The following is a 22159-nucleotide window of genomic DNA, read 5'->3' on the forward strand; positions in this document are numbered from 1 at the left end:
TTCAAGTGTAAATTTATTAAGACAATAATATTAAGACAGAGATCATGTTATCGCCTAAATACAGTGTAAGGGCAGCTGCTATTAATACAAAATTGGCAGACGAAATCTTCCTGTCTGAATTATTGGTAGGATTGCTTGTGGAATTAGCAGCGATATCGCTGTTTGTTTTAATCCAGTCAGCAAACTCGGTCAATCTAGTGTACACTGAAGGCTTGCTCATAGTACAGCCGGAATACCCAAATGAAACAATACCAATTTGAGCCCCATTAAATACCAAGGGTCCTCCTGAGTCGCCATTACATGTCCCAACGTTCCCCGCGCCTGGAACAGTGAGTATGCTTTGTCAAATTTCGGCTGAAGGCACATGTTTCAAGAGAGTACTAAAATGAATTATTTAATTTAATATATAGTGGATCTACTGGGTAGCCCTTAATATGTCGGATAAGCAGAATATAGATAGAGATATAGATATAAAAGGAGGCCCAAAACAAATTTTTGTTTTCTGAAACTGTTTATAATACTTAAATGCTGACAGAAACGCTGATAATGTTGTGGACTAATATGATATTTTTTAAACAATTTGGGCATTCTTGTTTGAAGTAAAAACTATTGATTTTGCGGTTTCTTCAGGCTTTAGCCCGAAGTGCTGACCGAACTAATAAATTATTTTGTAATATTCTATTTGTCCTGTAATTAGCGAAACACAATAAACATTTCTGAAATGTTTTGGCTGCCACATTTGTGGCGTGCAAACAATCTGTAGCGATTTGTTACTTCTGGAAAACCCGCCTTTCAGTGGAAATCTTGTTATAAAAATTACAAAGACCTAACTAATAAATTTGGATTTAGATTCTCTCTGCTTTCCAACAGATGGTAGCACAAAACGAAATTACCGATCTAAGTTTGGCTACTCACCTATAGATGGCAGCAGATTAGATTTTATGGCATATGATCACGCGTATACGGGGATATCACAAAAATTAAATATATAGGGGGAAACCCGGGGTTGTTTTACGCTTGGAAATGTAGATAGATTCCCTACTTAACTTAAGTATAAAACCATTTTAAATAACTGTTTAACTAATATTTAAAAATAAAACAAAAATCGCAATATTATCAATCATCCGGCATAAAAATTTGCAATATGATCGCTGTGTTGGTCCAGAAATATTAAGGGCTTGTCGGATCTCTTGGAAATAATACCTTTAATTATATTAAATATAATATATTTGACTTAAGGTTAATTACATCAAATATATTTGGATGTGATATTGCATTTCGTATTGCATTAAAAGCATGGCAACGCTGCGTTTCAGTGATGTTTAACGTCAAACTTAAAAGGCGAACTTATCCAGATAAATTAGTGGGTAATAATTAGTTTTTTTTTTTGAAAAAAAATGTCATTCCAGTCAAACTTTGATAAGTCGAACATGGATAACTGGAACTGATTCTTCAAGTTACTACTTTAAGTCCAGAAAATGAATGTATGTTGTTCTTTGATATCAAACAAAATTCATTCAAGGTTTTGATCAGTTGTCTACTTGGGAAGACGTAGATGATCTTCCACTAATATATTTTATGTAAAATTTACACGCAGATTTTAAGCCGTTCTCTCGCAATTCCTCTGAATTTTATTTCACCAAATTATTTTGGAAAGATAGAAGAATAAGTAGTGCCTGTTAAAAATTATAATGAAGAATATTTAGAAAAACAAGTTGAAGCTCCGTTGAAGAGATCGGTTGAAGAAGTGTCAAACACGATATGTTTGTATTTGAACATTAAGGTCACACAATCAAAGATGTTTACACAGCAGTGAACGCAATTTATTTATTTTAATTGACGTCAAAATATGTAAGAAAATTTAGAACCAGAAGTTGAAGCTCCGTTGAAGAGGTCGGTTGAAGAAGTGTCAAACACAATATGTTTCTATTTAAACATTAAGGTCACACAATCCAAGATGTTTACATAGCAGTGTACACAATTTATTTATTTTTTAAATTGACGTCAAATTATGTAATATTTAATAAAAAATGGAATACAGACGTTTTTAATATGTTGCGTACATTATGCACATAATTCAAAATTTCGTTCTACTTTTCAATCTCTGCTTTAATAAAAACTGGTACTTGGTACTAGTCTATTAAGCTCAACTGATCTCAATAACTCAAAGTTTCGATAGGTCGCACTTATTTTTAGGCCATTAGGGGTTTAAGTTATCGAAATTTGACTGTATTTTGATTATTACTTACCTGACGTGCATATGTGACTAGCGACTATATGGTTCCGGTAAAGATCGAAAGTGGCACATTCTTGATTCGACATGACTATGACGTCAGCGTACTTGAGCACCGAAGACGTCGCCCCGTTAGCCGTGAGACCCCAACCCGTCACCCTAGCTATATCGCCTTCGTACGTGTCCTTAGCGCTCGTAATTTTAATGGTGGCAATGTTCTCGTTCAAGGTCGCGGGCGATGGTAATTTTATTAAAGCTATGTCATTCATCATTTCTGCTTCGTTCCAGCGTTCGTGTATTATAAACATCGACGAGTTGTACGCAGTTTGTGAAGGCTCGGTGGAAGACATGTTGTGCACTCCTAGATGGACCAGAGCATAAGATGCGCTAAAAATGACAACTTGGGTTATGAACGGTGCGCGTATTAGTTACGAAAGTCGCTCACTCTTTCACGCAGTGTGCCGCGGTTAACACAAAGTTGCTCGAGATTAACGAGCCGGAACATAAATACGAGTCGCTAGTGATGTAAGCGAAGAGCAGGGCTTGGTAGGGGTAGGCGTGAGGGGTGGCTGTCCGGCCGCCTACGATCCTCGGGGAAAACGAATCCAGGCCGTCTTTGGGGAATGCGAGATGTGGTACCTGTGAGAAGAGCAAAATTGATATTATAGTTTGTCTCAAACTATATCATGTTGGCTTTTGCCTGCTTTTATCGAAGTAAGCTGCCGATGCTAATAAAGCTACTATAGATATAGAGACACTACCTAATGTTGATAATACAGGAACTTATGAATCAATCTTAAAAATAATTTTGAGAAGGTCCATTCAACATTCGCAACATTTAAAATCTCATTTTTAACCAATGACCTAGCGACATTCAACATCCAACATAGCCGGGGACATCATCAATAAGTTTTTAAGGCAACACTTTCTCAAAATATTTCCAGATTCTATTACATCTTAAAGCAAAAAGGAAATAAATGTGTACACATCGCTATTTAGAAAAAAATATCCTAGTCACTTGAGGTGTATCAATTCTTACCCTAGTAGGCCCACTATATTATTTATAGCCCGACACATGATAAATGATTCTAATAACGGACCAATAAATCAAACCGGTCCAGGTTAGTTAGTAGAATAAGTACAAATTTGATATAGACAGCACAGAATAGAGAATGGTAAACACCGGCGGAGACCTATGTTGGACAGTGGATAAAACAAGAAGGCCGGGATGGTGATGATGATGATGTCTACGGGATGTCTTCTGAAAATTCTGAATGAAGCTTAGTGTAAACCAAATTGTTAAAGGATAATTTCTCAAGGCAGTACGCCATACCATTGGCACAAAGCAATCTCAACTGCTGTAACATAATTTTTATACGATTTTAAAAACTAATTTAAAAACTCAGAGTCTAAAAGTAACATGAGTATGTCTATGCCGCACTAATTGGGTGTAGAGATATCAGATTAACTTATCTTCTTTAATATTACTCAACAATTAGCTAGCAATAACTGCGTAATCAAAAAATAGTAAAGCAAAATTAGATGAAAGTATTATTACAAAACAAGGAAACAAAATTATTCTTAACTATTTTTTATGCGCTATTGATTTTTTAGTTGTATAATCTTTATAAGCGGGCACAAATGACCTGTATTTTAAATTAACAAGAATTTAGATTAATTAAAACAAATAGTTGCGATATGAAGCCACTATAAAACAACGACAATAGAAAAAAAATTGTGAAATGATAACAGATCACGCGAGTTGTTTGATCTGATTCTCAGAGCTATATGTATTTTTCAACCTGTCAACCTGTCAAATGACGGATGAAGTTTTCTTCCGACACCTCTTGCTTAGATCTTTTCTTGTATCTATTCATAAAATGTCACCGATATTGTAATTTTCTTTGTCTTAGTTAGGATTATTTCTTTATCTTTCTTCATTCATCTTGGTACCTTCATTATTTGTTAACCATTCTGTCCAGCTGATTTTCAATATTCGCCGGTATGTGTATGGTTCGTACAACACATCTCAGCGTTATGATTTTCAAATCTAGAGCGCAGAATATTTGTACTTTTCTATTTGTTCTATTACATGATTCTGTTTGTATATTTGTCCGACATAGTTTGTTCGTTAATTAACATGAATTTGAATTTTCTTTTTGTGACAGGTCATATTGCTCACTTTTTTTCTTTATTTTGATAAGTAGACCCTGTAAATCTTGAAGGGTACTTGCTAACAATACATTAACGTTTAACATTCATAACATTTTTCACGATTTCTTTTGACACAGGTTCATGAGTGCCGGTGACTGTATACATCTCTTAATAAATCTAAAAATCGCACTTCTGTAAAATTTTCTTTATAAAATAAATTCCATACTTTAACCAATTTTCTATATTTTTTACTTGTGCCAAATTCACAAGTTTATTTTCAGAACACCAGTAACGCATATTTTTTCGATTATGTAACGTTACTGATGTAAATATCGATTCATGATTAAATTAAAATTAATTAAATTTAATTAAAATCGTTAAATGAAATAATATCCATTCATTTATTTTATAATAAATAATTTTTATAATTTGTAACGGTGTCTGAGATAACCAGCAATTTCGTTAAAACAAAAACAAGGTTTTCATAATTATCGTCAAAAATCGTCAATAAATTCGAAACGGTGCATCGCAGCTTAATGTTCACATATGTCGTTGAATTCGTCTTTTGAAGACCTATCTGAAAATGCAAAAATATACAGGGTGTTTGAGTTACAAAAATTGAGGGAACTTACATTTTGCGAAACATCGTGACACCGCGTATTTCATAAAAATGTTTCAATTTTGAATAATGCCCTAGAAAAAATGTTTTCTCTAAAGATCATTTTACTAGGAACAACTTCTGTATTCCAACTTTTTTTATAACACTCATAGGTTTGGAGATAAGGTATAGCCCCCTGTTAAACTGCCCACCTGTTACATAATGTTTAATTTTAATTCTGTCAAAATAAACTTAGTGTTTTTTTTTACAAGTGACCTACCGGAACACCTTTATCACGTGACTTTCATTGTTGATGAATATATGACAATAGGCAGACTCATAAATTGACCCAAACTCAGGTGGTATACGCTACACTCAATAAAAAAACGAAGTTTGGAATGAAATCAATGCCAAACGCTGAGATATTCGTTAGCTCGCTTTACAGTCCTTTTGCATACCCAATGAGGTTTTATTCCTCCACACTTTTCCGAAATAGACTTTAGTGATTCGGAAGAAATTGGTAGTGTAACAGATTAATTTGCTATTATAACTTTTTACACTATTTTTGACATTATTTTTAATAAAAATTAATAAAACACCGTTATTTAAAAAAAGACTTACTCTAATTTCGGAGTTTGCGCTATCCACGCGAAATCCTAAGAGCAGGATGACGACCAAAACAGTACCGCCCATTTTTCGTACACTGAAAACCCAATCATTCGATCTGGCTTATGGTTTCGGAAACATTTATTGCACGCATTATTTTTAATGGTGTCTATTATTGTTGTTTTATTGTGGTGTGTGTGCTACATGTTGAGGTCCGCTGAAAAAACTAGCGTTCACCACAGATAAGCCGGATTAGTTGCGATTGCGCCCTCGCGATGGCGCGTGGCGCAATTTGTAAATACGGTTCGGGTATGCTTAATTAAATTTGATTAAACAGACTCCGTGTAGGTTCCGTAACCCCCATCATCTGTTGATAAACGAACTTCAAGATTTCGGTCAGATATTGACACGTTGGTATTATCATGCCGCGTGTGTTGTCGGCAAATAAGTTGATAAAAAAAATCCCAGATTCTCAAACACCATTATCAGCCCACAATAAACCTAATCTGTTTATCTGGTTTCATTAATACTTATATTGCGGCGGGGTTGATCAAAAAACGACAAGCGCTCGAAATAAATGCGCTATGTTTATTTTGACGTCACGTTTGGGATATTGCTTAAAAGTGATATCATCAAAATTAATTAAATTTGCACTTTTATTGGTCCGATGACTAGGCCAGAGTCAACGTAAACACAGGTTTAACATCTCCCATTTAGAAATCATGAATGAAAATCCACTGGTCTAACCACTCTCTTTCCTAATAAAGTTTCTTCTTTCTAATAGAGTTCTCCAAACGATATACCGTTTTTACGACATAATCCGCTATTTAACTTTGGTAAATTTTTATGAAGATCTAACCGCAGGCCATAAATAGAATCCCAATTCCACAATGACGTTTCAGATCCGTACTTCGGTACTTCGTGCATACAAATACTGAAAAATCGATTCTTATTTTAAAATGTTTATTATAAATATAAATGAAGCAGTAAATTTAGCTATAAAACAATGTTAGAATATTTATTTAAAAAAAACGTTATTCTACATCAAAATAATCGCTATCGACACTGGACAATAATTAATTCTGGCTATTCTATAATAAACATTTTCTTCTTCTTCGATGACATGTCCTACACATTTTTTCCAACTACTTCACTTCAAATTAATTCTAGTGTCCCAGAACTAAATTTCGGCGAGGTGTTGTTTCCTATTAAACTGAGTTTCAGCTGGGACAACTTTGAATCCCCGTTCCATGGCCCACTTGTCCACATTATACTTCTTATCAAAACATCCAAATGTTGATTTCAGAAAAGAAATTATAATTACGTCATCGACCACAATCTCAACTTCTTCGTCGCTGGAGATCGCAAGTTTAGTAATTAATAAGAAAAAAATTGTAATAAAATGTATATAGTACCTCAATAAAAATGACACACTGAGTCTTGAAAAACAATTGAATAACAGTACGTTGGTAATTACTAATTACGAACACCAATAGGAATAGAAATAACTCCGAAGATTCGACGGCTAAGAAAATACAGTTTCATAAAACTAGCAGCATACTCCGATTTCACCAGCTCCCACAAATCAACCAATAGCAAACTGGGAAAACATCCATCATAAATCAATTATCTACATTGCTATTGCTTTCTTAGAAAGATATTTTAGAGCCATTATGTTAAACCCTTAAATTGGACATCAGTTTAAGCTGTTTACTATGCTTTTAATATATGAGATTAACCTATCTAATGGGAAAATTCAACCTGAAATCGAGGTACTAGGACATTTCGTTACTCTTAAAATACAACAGGCACACTTCTTCTTGCCTAACATCTTAAATACGGCCCTGGCTTGTGGTACACAGACTGAAAAGAATGGTGGAATGTGAATGCGTGAATGTGGAATGGTGGAAAACCATAAAAGGTTGTAAAAACCGTATATCGTTTGGAGAACTGTAACACAGTACTTAGGAACCGACTAGGTACAAACGTATGATGGGACCCTATCACAACCGAACATTAATTCATTTTAATAATGCCTAAAGAGGAGAAAAGTACAAAAAATATAAATATAATAGTATATTACGCAACAAGTTTGATGAACGTCAATATTTCCGAAAACATCCGATCCCGTGTGGTAATATCCCAAAAATTTCCGAAGTGGTCTCCATTTCTGAAGTTCGCTATTTTCATTTTAACCATTTAGGAATTCTGAAAAACGTTGGTATTACTCATGTTTCATAGATCTTTTATTAAACAGGGAAGTTATCCCGTCCAAATGTTGTTCTTCAATGTGTTTTAGCACCCCTGCAGGTAGGACGTCAGGCCCAGAAGTTTCTTGTCTTTAGCAAAATTTATTGCTATTTTTACTTAACGAAATTTAAATTATTATTATTATTTTACTTCGTGACTATTATTGTAAAATTCGACTATAGATGAAATGCAGACTTTGCCTTTTGACTTCTACTGTGTAAAAGTATATTAGTTTTCCAATTTTCTACCAATAACTAAAAATATCTATTATTATTATAATATAAAATATCCAAGATATCTGTTGCATGATCTAGTGAAACGCTTCAAGACATATTTAATGCAATTTAAAATGTGTAATTGTGCACTCCGCCACTGAGTTTCAAAAGCAATCGGAACAAACTGGCATTGCCGAACGTTGACATTAACTTACTACTATCAACTAATCCAATGATTTTTATCGCACCAAAAATCAATTGAAGGTTGTCAATGTTCTCCAGCATACGAACAACATCGGAGGATACAGGGAGGTGCAAAATAATTGTCTATTCGAACAAATGAGTGGATGCAATGATTCAAATAAAGTTAACGTTTTCCCGCATGCAAAACAGGCCGTCGAACTGCAAATTATAATAGCGGAGTTGGCGTTGACGTTGATCCCGAATGGCATTTGATGTATTAATGTTTCGACATATATCACATTAACCTAGAACTAACTACTGCTTATTTGTTCTTAGGTGTCACCGTGTAATTATTAATCGGCTCTATTAAACACTTCTGTCACTGACAATCGTAGATATTTATCTTTCTTTTTGGTTTCGCAAAGTTTCAAGTGTCTATAAAAACACAGTTTTGCAAGTACGTCGTCGAGTAGTCCCCTTAAAAATGGCGACAGTTCGATTTCTAGTAGTTATCCTATACGCAACAAGCACCGTTCTAGGAATACCAACAGTGAGTAAATTGTGTGTCTTGATTGTTGATGGTTTCGGATATACAGGAAGTTGTTCTTAAACGTCGACATGAAATTTGACAGCTCTTCTATTGTTTTTGGCAGAAATAAAAATAATAACGTTTAACGTTACCTAAATAAGACGCTATACTTTAAACAGCAACATGGCCGTTGACAGTTCGTCGATTTATCAGGTTTCAGTTTAGATGTAACATTTATACGGTAATATTTTATAAAAACATGCCTGAACCTCGTTAAACGTCCTTAGAAAATGAGTTAAGTTTGTACTTTAGAAAGCAAATGGCGGACAATTCGGGTTAGTGGGTGAAAATTATGGAATCTTGGGTAGGCTAGGTGTTATTGACGGATTCTCAAAGGTTTTGGTAATAATATTTTTGTTGTTGTTTATTTAGGTGGGTATAATCTTATTAAATTCTTATCTTAATAAATTCATTGCGAGGAATATCTATACATAATTACATTGTCATTCTAAGTGTCTAAATCTAATTTTGTTTCACTATCACTGTAATAGGATTTATGTGCTTTTGTATAGAAATGTCCTCAATTTGTGTGTTCTTAATTACATTTTTATCAAATTTCTAACACTTGAGCTTAATGTAGGAGCAACATTTTCTGCTCAGACTTTTGATTTTGATAGAGGAAGCCGTAAAACAGTATACCCAGCCTCTTCAGCCAAATTATACCGTTTTTTAATTGCATATGAATTTAGGACTTTCAAAAATTGCATTGTAACTGAATTCAAAATAAATATCATTTAATAACAAATATTCCTGGAATTCTGTTTTTGAACTTGATAAGGCTGATGCTTTGGATAACGCTGTTATTGGAATATTTTTTAAAAGATTGTTTTGAAACCGATTTTCAAAAAGTTCGGCACTTGTATCCTCATGGTAGTCCTAGCTAGAATCCAGCAAGCAGTTTGGGACAAATCCGTCTTCTGACCCAGCGTGTATTATGGTGATGCGTTTTCCTATATTTGAAGGTGTTTTCGTCTTGACAGTTTCTAGTGGAATAGGTTGATTCCTTTGGATACAGTGTCGTGTGTATCAGACCATGTTTCTTCATATCTTTCATTTTCATTTCATTATATCTTTTAATTTCTTGAAAGGAAATTAAATCTGCAAGTGCGCATTCTCATTTGCTCGAAAGACGATTATTCTGTATTCTCCGATGTTATTCGTATGCCGGAGAAAATCGCCTACTTTCAATTGATTTTCGATGCGGTAAAAATCAATGGATTAGTTGATAGTATCGAGCTGGAGGTTCAATGCCGTGAGTTAACGGTACTTAAATCCCATGTTAGAAACAGTTATATTTATATTGGTTTTATGTTCTAGCTTCTTTTTCATTTTATCCAAGGCAGGACTAACTTCGCTTTGATAAAAACAATATATAATAATTTCATTTTGATTAGGTCCTGATCACTAGTGTCTATACGGCGAGTTTGAAAATCATACATAAGCTGTCTTTTTTTTTGCAATTTTCGTCTGTTTTTCGTACATCGCTATGAAACACGATAAGTGTCCTAGATTTGCCGATTTCAAAATTGCCACAAATATAGAGTTTAGTCCCCTAACGGAATCTATTGAAATTGGGGCGGCTGGGGGGTCGGGAAGTATATTTAAAAATTTAAAAACCGGATTTGCAGGGTATGGAGAAAAAAATCATATCTCAAAAACGGTATAGACGATCGAAAAAATTCTTGAACCAGAAGACTCGCGAGATCCTGGCCAAAATCATTTATTTCTGATGATTTGCAAAAAACTGAAAATTGGGTTCCCCTTATAAGTATAATTGACCTTTACTCGGAGGCTGTCTTTCAGCTCCCATTTTTTTTTCACGCGGCCATATAGTACGTTTGAACTGCAAAAACTTTTGTATTTTAGATTTTCACCTATTGTACAGGGTGTTCGGGATATTCTGTACCACATTCAAAAATGTAATAGATGTCTCAAATTTGTACCTATCGACTTCAAATTTAGCAGATAAGTGAAAGTCCACACCCACATCTAAACCGTAGAAACTAGCAGCAATCAAGACTTAGGTAGTATTTTTTTTTAATTTTGAAATTTTTGTTTGTCATATTTTTTCTTCCAGAAAAAACAAAAATTTCTTGAAAACTATTAACGTGATTGGCAAAATTATTTTACAAGGAAACGCGGAAGATTCGGTACTATCACTTTTTTTTTCAAGCATTTTTTCGATTATGTACAAGGTTTTTCAATTATAGACAAAAATCTAAAAGACCCTGAAAATCGTTCTTCTCGCTATTAAATTAGCTGTAAAGCAAATTTCGTGAAAAATATTACCAATTGGTTTAAACAGTGTTATAGGCCACATCGGCAGCTACAACTTTTGTATTTACGGTTTTCGTATATCACATACACTGTTCGAGCTATTTGAAAAAATCCAAAATGAAAATCAACCATTAAACGCGATGACGTCATTTACTATTACGACGTACATGGTTTCAGAAAACAACCATTTTTTCCAAAACCATTTGCTCTATTGCAAAAAATTCTTATACCAGGAGAAATGGGCAAAAAATCTAAAAGATACTAAAAATTTCCGTTTTTGGTGAGAAAATTATTGGCGATAAATACAAAACCGTTAAAAATGGAATAATTTCATTTGAACAGTATCGTAAACTGTGTCGAGAGAGAATTTCAGGTTTCATCTCTCATACAGGGTTCGCGAAATATTTGAAAAAAATATCATTGAAAATCGCTATTATATTTTAAAAATTTAATATTTACCAAACCTTGCCGTATCTTTGAAGTTTGGCGAGACTTGAAAGACAGGGTTTATGCACAATAAAATTACATCGATTTTGCAAAAGTTCACGATCACCGTCGAAAAAAAAAATTTTTTTTGTCCGTCCGTTCTCCGTTCTCGTCTTTTGGCTTTTCCTGAATAACTTTTGAACCGTTGGAGCTACAAAATAGAAATTTGCCTCCATTTTAACCGTCCACGCGGCACATAAGGTTATAAGAAATGGCCCTGATCCGACACGGGTATCCATTTTTTTTTCGCGATTTTCGACTGTTTTTTGGACCTTGCTATGAAACAAGCAATCCACTTCATATTTGGCACATAAATGCAGCTTTGCCCCGTGACTGAACCTATTGACAATGGGGGGGGGGGGTTCGAGAAGTATTTAAAAAAAAATAAAAATCGCGTGTGCAAGGGTCTACAGAAACGACCATTTTCCGAAAACAGTCTTAGCTTACAATACAGCGCCTCTGGCGGTAAAATTACCAGAAACAACCTTAAACGTACACAACAAACTATTTTCCTTCGTTTAGCTGGCAAATTTCATGCAAACTATTATTGGTAGAAAACACTTGGGTTAATGACTGTTATTTGATCCGTAGTACCCTGAATTCAACTATACATGAATGTTATAGCCCATTAAAGACCTAACCTTTCCGGGTGAAGCAAGGAACGGAGTGAACGTGAGAATCGTCGGGGGTGAAGAGGCAACCGCACACCAGTTTCCCTACCAGGTAGCCCTTTACATCACCAAGCGGTCGGAAATCGTATTTTGCGGTGGCTCCTTGGTCTCCAATAATTATGTGCTGACGGCTGCGCACTGTCCCATCGAGTACGTTGGTTTTCTCGTTATATCGAAGCCCTTTCAATCGTTGGTCTTGCAGTGGGACCAGCGTGGACGTTATTTTGGGAGCGCACGATATCAAACATAACGAATCGTCTCAAATTAGGCAAACGAGTGACCATTTCGTGGTACATCCCGGATGGAATTCCGACGACTTGCTTAACGACATCGCATTAATAAGACTTGCGAAGCCGGTGGACGAAAGTGATTACGTAAAAATAATAAAAATTGCTACCGGTAAGGATAGTCGATTATAAAAACGGTAAAAAAGGGTCACTCACCGTTGGAATGGGGTTGTAGTTCTTTCGAAGGGTTGCCGCTGACGATTCGTAGAATATATCGATTCTGTGATAAAATCTATGAGAATTTCTACTTATAAAAGGGGAGTACACAATTAACCGATTAATGCTCTATATCTAACGTATGACGTATTAAAAAATTAAAATAGGACCTCTTAAAACTTATCGAAATGACCTATCACATGTTTTAAGTGCGTGAAGCTTATCAACAAAAACTAGAAATTTGGTAAAAAGAGGAGTATGCAAGTTTCAAGTTTATGTAGAATTTGTGCTTTTATTGCAAAACAGCCTTTTTTTGAAAATATATCTTTGTTGGATATTCAGTATTCGGTATTCGCAGTAAGGCGGTATTGCAATTGTTCAAAAATTGCTAGCAAATTTAAGTGGATAAGGATGTGAACCAGTCATTTTTTCCTTGACGATCACATAAATGCCTAAAAGAGAGCCCAAAGCATTTTTTAAATGTGTATAAATTCATAAGTTGTACTTACTACCCAACACATTTTTTAAATTTTACCATAACTGGGTTTTTACTGGTTATTTTGTACATATCACGACCACCATCTACCAACGTCCTGCTGTAGGTATTTTGTATATTATATATAATTTGATATATTCACACGTTAGTGCATCTGCACGCACCTTTAAGAACCGTCATTTTCCATAAACCGTGGATAACAGACAACATTAAACTGCTTATAAAAACCCGAAATAAAACTAAAATTAAATATAAAAGAAATAAAAATGTAGTTGATTTTGAACAATACAAAAGTCTCAGAAATTTTACAAGTATGACCATTAAAAAGGAAAAAAGGCCTATATGCAACATGTGTTAAATCGTAGCTCGAAAGAGGAAATTTTGTGCTATCACAGAGACTGATGTGTCAAAATTTTTATGCAACATTAAGTCCAGAGCAGTCGGAGCAGACGGTTTACATGTGAACTTTCTAATCTTTTGTTGTCCATTTATTCTTAAATATATCTGCCACATCGTTAATTTTTGCATCAATAATTCCATTTTTCCTTCCGCGTGGAAGATCGCACATATTGTGCCCCTTTCCAAAACTAAAATTCCCCCCCAATAGTGAATTACGCCCTATTAGCATTTTGTCTGTAGTTTCCAAAGTTCTGGAAAATGTCATTAAAACGCAACTGATTGATTAAAGTTCAAGTATGCGTTTCACAAAAAAATGTTGGGCTCGACTGCTAGGATCATTCGCCCATTGCCGACTTCCGTCGAGGATCTTCGCTTTTGGTCATTGACCAACACGTACAAAGAAGACATATAACCAATATTTGCTCAACTAGCAAAAAAACAAATTTTACCGATACCAAAAAAAACCGACACCCCCCGCTTCCACCGTGGACCATCCGGGCCCATCCGGCCTCCATACCGGCGTGAACGGGGAAAAACGACGGGGCCGACGACGATTATAACTTTAAAACATGCACTGAACACTAACAACACTAAGTCCACACAGTGGAAACCGATATCAAACTTTTGAGGACGAATACAAGGGATTCTGTCGGGAGCGAACGGAGGTTAAACCGCCGCGTGCAATGCTCCACCACAGAATCCATTTGGAGAAAAACAGTATTCTTCCTGAAACTCAGTCTGGCTTCAGGAGGGGGCACAGTTGTGCTGCTCTCAATTCAATTCAATTCAATTATGCGTTTCACAAAAAAATGTTGGGCTCGACTGCTAGGATCATTCGCCCGTTGCCGACTTCCGTCGAGGATTTTCGCTTCTGGTCAATGACCACCACGTACAAAGAAGAAAAATAACCAATAATTTGCTCAGCTAGCAAAAAACGATTCTGACCGATACCAAAAAAATCGGCTTCCCCCCGCTTCCATCGCGGACCATCCGGGCCCATCCGGCCTCCATACAGGCGTGAACAGGGAAAAACGACGGGCCGACGACGATTATCACTTTAAAACATGCACTGAACACTAAAAACACTAAGTCCACACAGTGGAAAACGATATCAAACTTTTTAGGACGAATACAAGGGATTCTGTCGGGAGCGAACGGAGGTTAAACCGCCGCGTGCAATGCTCCACCACAGAATCAATGTGCTGCTCTCCTAAACGTCACTGATAATTTATTCCGCACAATTGACGAAGCCAAATGTACCATGTTGGATTACTCTAAGGCGTTTGATACCTTGAATCACCATACTTTGGTAACTATTATAAAACATAGGACTTGATGAGGGTGCTGTCGAATTTATGGGGAACTACTTACAAGGTCGTACACAAAAAGTGGTTCTAAATGGACAGCAATCAGACTGCCGTGCTATAATATCTGGGATGCCTCAATGCTCCATTCAGGGGCCAATTTTATACTGTATATATACGTCCGCGTTTCCTAGTTTTATACAACATTGCAAGACCTAAATGTATGCAGACGATACACAAGTTTATTTTCGGGAGATAAAATTTTGGAAAGCTGTCAAATCATAAATAATGATCTAGAAATCATTAACAGGGTGTCCCTAGAACATTCACTCCATCTAAATCCAAAAAAATCTTTAGCAATGTTCTTTGGTATAAAAATATCGAATATGTGCATTTCTTGGGCTTATGCTCGACAGTAAGCTAAGATTTAATGGTCACGTTACACAATGTATTAGAAAATCCATTGCTCACTTAAAATACTTATATGGTAAAAAAAAGTAAAAAAGGTCCTGTGTGATTTGATACTTATATCTTCTTTTAACCACTGGATGTCGTCTATGGTCCATGTCTGACAGCGGCTGCCTCAGAAAAAATCCAGGAATACTGTCTAAGATTCATTTTTGGGATTAAACGCGGCAGGCCTGTTAGTCATAAATTGACGGAAGTCCGATGGCTTAATATGAAAAATCGACGATATCTCCATAAATGTAATTTTTATCACAAAATTATAAGATTGAAGTCTCCAGCTATCTTTTCAAAAAAATCAGCTTTCGCACGGACGTTCACAATTTAAATTTAAGATTTAAAGGCCTGCTCCACGTGACACCTCTGGAATTTTTGAAAGATCCTTTACATATGACATGGCTAAAACATATAATGCATTGGATCAGTCTCTTAAATTGCTAAACAATACCTTTTCCACACACCTGCGCAAAGTATTATTATCATTAAATATTTAAGTAATGTCTACTGTAAGCTATTTCCAAAGTGTAAGTCCCTTATTTGCACAGATCGTACTAGGTATTTTTTTGATGTATATTTTTCCCGGCTAGCGCTGCTACCTTCTTCTTAGGATAGGTTTAAAAACGGAGGCTCGAAATATCTTATTTTGTTCATCTGAACCGTGTCCTTTTCATTGTGTATTAATACGTGAATAAAATTATTATTATTAGTATTATTATTATTTGTCTGTAGGTATACTTTAACAATTCTAGTAAATATTTTTGTACAATTGGGTTGGGATTTATTGAATGCCGGTAAAGGTGTTCTGGTCCAGCTGCCACTCTAATAATATACAGGATGTTATTTATATTTTATTCAGTTCAGTTGATAAAGGCTATTTTTTCATGACCATGTCCGACCTAACCCCAACCGGGAATCTCACTGACGTTGCCCATTGATCGGAACATGTTCGAAGCAAATATTTCATTTAGTCTATTTATCTGCTGCATGGTACTAACCATACCATTTGCGTTCTGTCTGTATCTGTAAGTGGAGGAGAAGGTTAGCCTACACAACAGCACTTAGGCTTCAATAAACCCATTGCGCTTCCTCCTGGACAGAGCACTCAGTTCTGTCTCGTCTTGGAGTACTACTCAAAGCAATCTGATTTGGTTTTTATTAAGTAAACAATGACCCGTAAGGTCTTGCCTAACTTTTTCTTTGAATATGTGTGAATAGCGCTATAGCTTTCTAGCTAACCAATAGTTGCCTGTTTCATCCCAACGTTTTTCTTTATTGGTCCTATGAAGCAGCCAGGCGAGTCAGCCATATGATTTCCCCTGGAAAGCAGAATAATAACTACATTGTCACAGTGAGTGACATTCTAGTACCAGTTTTATATGGCTTGTATCATAGTAATTTCCACATGACACTTATAATGCAATGCACCATAAACACGCCACCTACGTTCTAAAGAGCGAATCATCAATAAGTAAAGTAAAGTAAAGAGACGAGCCCTAAAACACCGGTCATTTAGATTAGATTTTAGAATGTAATGTAGAATTGGAAGTTTTTGTAGCGATCACCAAATATTAAATACGACTGCGGAATGACTAAATGATGAAACTATGACTCGTTGAATAATCTGTGTAGAAAGAACTTTTCAATGTATCCTTTTTTGAAAATAGTCAAATCTCGAGTGGTGATTTTGCTAAAAGCGAGAATCTTTGGCAATGTGGATGAGACACTTTATTTTGTAATTTGGATGGATTTACATTTGGATGTGTCAAACTATTGGTTTCCAAATCGTAACACTAACCAATTACCTGAAAAGATGTTTTTTGAATTTATGAGACTGGCAATGTTCGAATTCATAATTAATCTGGAACTCTTTAGTGGTAGTGTTAGTAGACAAAATGGGAAACAGTTTTTTCTTTCGTATTTGAGTTTGTTATAACGTATATTTTTTAGACCAAGAAAATTTATTTATTTATGGTGTCTTTTCAGTAACACCCTGTATAAAAATTATCCTTTTTTTTCACAGAAGCCTTATAATAATATATTTATCTGGTTTTGATAAATTTGTAATGATTTATTAATTTTGGTTAACATTTATGAACCGTCACATATTGTCAGTACGATTTGTGTTGGCATAGTCGGCAATAAAATCCCAGACAGAATAAAATATATTATTCATCCTGGCCTCCACTTGTACTTTAACAGATGTTGAATATTGCAAGACAGCCGTCACTAACAGTCATGATTATATTACTGGGGAGTAAGAGGGACAGAATTAGTTGTACATTTATTAATTTTACTAGTAGGCCCACACTTAGAGATGGATTCATGTATTTCCTATGTAATAATAGATCGGAGTGTTCCTCAATAATATGAAAAAAGAAGAAATTAACAACTCGATACATAGAATGTCAAATTCCTGCTGGCAACAAAGCTGGGGTTGGCAATATTGATAATTGAAATAATCCAAGTAGCAAGAAAACTGTATTAATTTTTATTGATATTCGTTAATAAAATTGGTTTGAAACACCTGATCTTTCTTCCTCGACTATTTGCAAGTTAAACAGCATACAGGACACACAAAATACAAAATATATTATAAAACGCATTTATAATATAATATATTTTAAATATCGCTGCAACAAACATAAAATTTGCTAAACGGATTTTATTCTGAATAATTTGTGACAGTATTTAAAATTGTTGAAAAAAATGATAAAAAGGAAATCAGTAATATATTCCCAACAAAAACTTTTTTTGCCTTATCTGTTTTGATATTAAGCAATAATGTTTAATTCCAAACAACTTTTCTTAATAATATTTTGGTCAATTTTTTGTACCCTATATGATGTATGATTACGGAAGACACACCAATTTTTCAGAATATTAGTATTTTAGTTATGCAGTTAGTAAAAAAAATCCGATATATAATAAATAAAATACTTTTTACAAAACTTCTGTATTCCTCTGGATTTAGAGCTTGACTTGACAGCAATTTCGACTAAGCAAAAACCGACGCAGGCGGAATCCAGAAGCTTTGTAAAAAGCATTACAGTAGCCTGTGGACGTTTCTTTGAAAAATTAATAAATAAAATAAAAATAAAAACTAAAATAAATTATTAGAAAAATGACAAAATACACTTTAATTTCAAAATTTCTTTCTGTTTTCACTTCGTTGCACTCAAAACTGAAATTTGGTTTATGGAAAAGCCCTTATGATCAGCAACTAATCGGAATTTTATCTAAGCATGGACATATCGGCTCGCGCACCTTTTCTCTTGGTTTTATGGCCGACTACACCACCGCTAATCTTACCGACTATAATTTTTTGTTACTGGATAGTACTTCTTGCCTTGTTCGGCGGGCTGACTATACCAGAATAACATAATCTTAGGTAAAAATTCCTACGCGGGAAATAACGGGACCGTCACGGGGTGGGGTTACACCTACGACAATCAGTTCAGCGAATCGGACACGTTGCTCTACGAAACCAGTTCGATCCTATCCAACGACGACTGCAAAGCGATCGATCCATAGGCGTCGGTGATTCAACCGACCCATTTATGTTTGTCCGGAGACGGCGGCAAGGGAGTATGCCACGGTGACAGCGGGGGACCTCTGGTGACGGACGGCGTGCAAGTGGGCGTGGTTTCCTTCGGCTACAAGTCGTGCGAGCAAAGTAAACCGTCGGTGTTTACGAGCGTCGCCGAGTTCACCGACTGGATTCGTAGCAATTCGGACGTCTTCGGATGAACCAGTTGTTATTCTATTAATCTAGTCAAAATAAACATTTGATCTAGCCAAAATTCGACTTGTGCAAAAAAATTTATTCAAGGTAAAACGCACAAAATTGAGCTTTTTTACAGCCTATCACGTCATCGGACGTTCATTATAAATTAAAAATAAGAAATGACTATACTGTCAGTACCGAATTCTCTTTGTTTGTAACCTTGAGTATCATCTCCCAGTTACGTCATGGTTCGAGTGTGGAGGGTGGTAAAACTGTCTACTTTTGAAGGAAGTAAACAAGATAATTCAGTATATACTGTTAGTTTTTAAAATTCCTTTGGAGTGCAGTACAGTGTGCTGTCAAATGACTAACAAAAGGTCACAAGTTCGTTTCATTTGTGATAAACCTTTGAAAGAAAGTGAAGTTATTGTTGTTGATCGTGGAATGATGATGCAAGAGTTGAAATAAATGATAAGTTTGTTGAATACTTGAAAGACAAGCAGCAATCTGTGACATTTGCACTCGCAAGAGTAGCATTAATGCAATTAAGAGACAACGCGTGACAGAACAAGGTAGTGCATCCACGATTAGTCCACCTCATAATAGCCATAGGCCAATATTACCATACTTTCAATCAATAGGATCTGATCAAACTTTATTTGTTACAATAGATCGTGGAGTATTACTGGGGAAATCACGTTAAAAAAATGCGCCAAGTATACCTGTGAATTTTCTAATAGTGGAAACCGCGATATCTCACGAAAGGTGAGTCATGAGAAAAAAAGTGACAGGCAATTTTTGTAGAGAATTGTATGACCTATAACATTTGTCTGACCTATTTTCACGATAAAATTTACAGTTTTCCAGAAAATTTGGAAAAACCTCAATTTGGTAGGTTTGACCTTGAATTTTTTTTTGCCTAAGTCGAATCGACATTTCATGTATAATGGTATATTTGACGTCTCTGCCAATTTTCAGCTCTATGCGAAGTTTCGACTTATTTTTGTCCATTTTGACTAGATTATATGCACTTGGAGGCGGTAACAATCCAATAAACAACACACGCAAGGATTTTCGTATCAAAAAAATAACGTTTATTTCAAATTTATACCAAATAACGGACATAGAGTACACCTAAAAAATTCGACGCGCAAAAATATACTCTTCTTAAGGGGACAACATCGATACTATAGAAAAAATGGCTTCGAAAAAGTTTATATAGTCGATAAAAACAACAACTTGGAAACTGCAACGGCACATTTAAAATCATACCGATACGTTATTGGATTGCTTATATACGAAATCTAGATAGGATTCTAGACTAGATGCAAGTTCGCGTCTAAGGGCCGCTTCAAAAGCTTTTCGGGTATATCAACCCCTTCATTATATCGTACGAGTTACCGTCAGGTTGGACGGAAAACATGTCTCCGCCGCTCGTTTGAACTTTGAGAAACCCGTAGTCGTCGATACCGACCACCTTGACTTTTTGCATTTTGCCGTCCTTGGAAGTGACCACGACGCTCGAACTCCTAAAAACAAGATTGATGTTCTCCGTTTTCGTCCACGCCTATATTCGGCAAACGGATCTGTAATACTAGTCTAAGAGCTAGGAGCCTTTTTTTTGACGTGTTTGAGGCACTATAAATATTTGAATAATATTTATTTCATATTTTAAATACAAAACCGCAAACCTGGCTGAACGAATGCGAGGATAAATCAACCCTTATATTTTTAAACCCCAGAATTTTTTAGTTCAAAAAATATTTTTGAGGCACTTTAAAATTTTGATGCTTTTTGAATTAATATTTGAAAAGAGAAAAAATCAATAAGCCAAGTTATTTTGGTGAGTTTTTACCTGTGCCAGGTGTTTACAAAGTCATATATCTGAATAATCGAAAATATGTGTTTGAGGCGAATCGAAATTTGAACTGCATATTCTTTATTATCTAAAATAAATATTTTCAAAATGACAGGTAATTTGGGTGGAATATTCCACCTGCCAGGTGATCGCGAATATTACACGTAAGTGCGAGTGAGAGGCGCTATACGGGGGTTCAAGCGTGAGAGAGATCGTATATCGGCTACTCTCTGCGCATCAAAATTTTAAAGTGCCTCAAAAATATTTTTTGAACTAAAAAATTCTGGGGTTTAAAAATATAAGGGTTGATTTATCCTGGCATTCGTCCAGCCAGGTTTGCGTTTTGTGTTTAAAATATCATTAAATAAATATTATTCAAATATTCATAGTGCCTCAAACACATCAAAAAAGACTCCTAGCTCTCCTACAATACTGAAATCAATGCGGAAGAGAAAAAAAAAGGTAACGTGAAGTCATTTAAACTCAAAAACACCAAAATTTGGGGAATAATATATACCTTACTTCACTCGAGGTCAAACAACCTACTTCCTTTCCCGCACCTCTGTTGGTGCAGTTGGGAGGCGAAAACCGCAAACGGTTAGATACATGTTTCGTGAATCGGTTCGATATGTATAGGGAAATGTCATTGGTCCTATTGTGTTTGTACTTTACATAAATAACAGAATTACATACAGTAGGATATAAATATGCTAAAGAACACAGCCACGAGTTTTATGAAACCAGTAAAACATTGGTTTAATAAAACTAAATTTGTTGTTAATAACAACAAAAAAAATGTAGCGCTATTCAAGAAGGACAAGAGCCAAGTAGTTGAACCGAAAACGATAAACATCAGTAACTGTGAAGTCGACCTAAGCAATAAGATCAAATTCTTGGGGACATTATTGGACAATATATTAACTTGGAAATTCTACGTTAGGTTATGATGTAGGTAAATTGGACAAGGTATGTTCACGTTTCACACATAAAAATATGCTATATAATTCAAATGTTTAAAGTCATATTAGATATGTGAACACATAACATGTTGAGATAAGTTACATTCCGTTTCTTTAAACCAATCGTCTTTACGAGTTCCAACAATCAATATCACCTCTAACAGGTTATCAATTCCACAATTTTCCATTTGGATATGACGTTATTTCAACAGTATAAAATTAAATGGTAATCCTGCAGTTAATATTCTG

The 22159-nt window shown here is 35.2% G+C and overlaps 3 protein-coding genes across 6 annotated transcripts in view; 1 reads left to right on the forward strand and 2 right to left on the reverse strand.

The window, feature by feature from the left end:
- Positions 1–16: 16 nt before the first annotated feature.
- On the reverse strand, positions 17–15988 carry LOC132705859 (brachyurin-like). 4 transcript variants are annotated; one of them, XM_060676791.1, is made up of 5 exons: positions 13218–14027; positions 12706–12781; positions 2679–2872; positions 2250–2620; positions 17–321 (listed from the first exon to the last, which is right to left on the reverse strand). In XM_060676791.1, exons 1-5 carry the CDS (start codon positions 13271–13273, stop codon positions 17–19), a joined length of 1002 nt encoding a protein of 333 aa, XP_060532774.1. In that variant the 5' UTR covers positions 13274–14027. The 4 variants fall into 4 exon arrangements, with proteins under 4 accessions (XP_060532774.1, XP_060532776.1, XP_060532775.1 ...); XM_060676793.1 differs by lacking the exons at positions 12706–12781; positions 13218–14027 and adding an exon at positions 14056–15988; XM_060676792.1 differs by lacking the exons at positions 12706–12781; positions 13218–14027 and adding an exon at positions 5607–6009.
- Positions 8388–20153, forward strand: LOC132705863 (chymotrypsin BII-like). Its single transcript, XM_060676798.1, has 4 exons — positions 8388–8789; positions 12216–12412; positions 12465–12661; positions 18758–20153. The coding sequence occupies exons 1-4, from the start codon at positions 8724–8726 to the stop codon at positions 18898–18900; spliced, it is 603 nt and encodes a 200-aa protein (XP_060532781.1). The 5' UTR covers positions 8388–8723; the 3' UTR covers positions 18901–20153.
- The window catches only part of LOC132705858 (biotin--protein ligase), a 36387-nt gene continuing 34380 nt past the window's right edge, over positions 20153–22159 (reverse strand). The window contains exon 16 of the mRNA XM_060676790.1: positions 20153–20622. Within this exon, the coding sequence (XP_060532773.1) occupies positions 20445–20622 (178 nt within the window). The 3' untranslated portion in view covers positions 20153–20444. The remainder of the gene's footprint in view (positions 20623–22159) is intronic.

This window comes from Cylas formicarius, unplaced genomic scaffold, assembly GCF_029955315.1.
Source record: "Cylas formicarius isolate icCylForm1 unplaced genomic scaffold, icCylForm1.1 PGA_scaffold_8__14_contigs__length_24414737, whole genome shotgun sequence".
Lineage (NCBI taxonomy): Eukaryota > Metazoa > Arthropoda > Insecta > Coleoptera > Brentidae > Cylas > Cylas formicarius.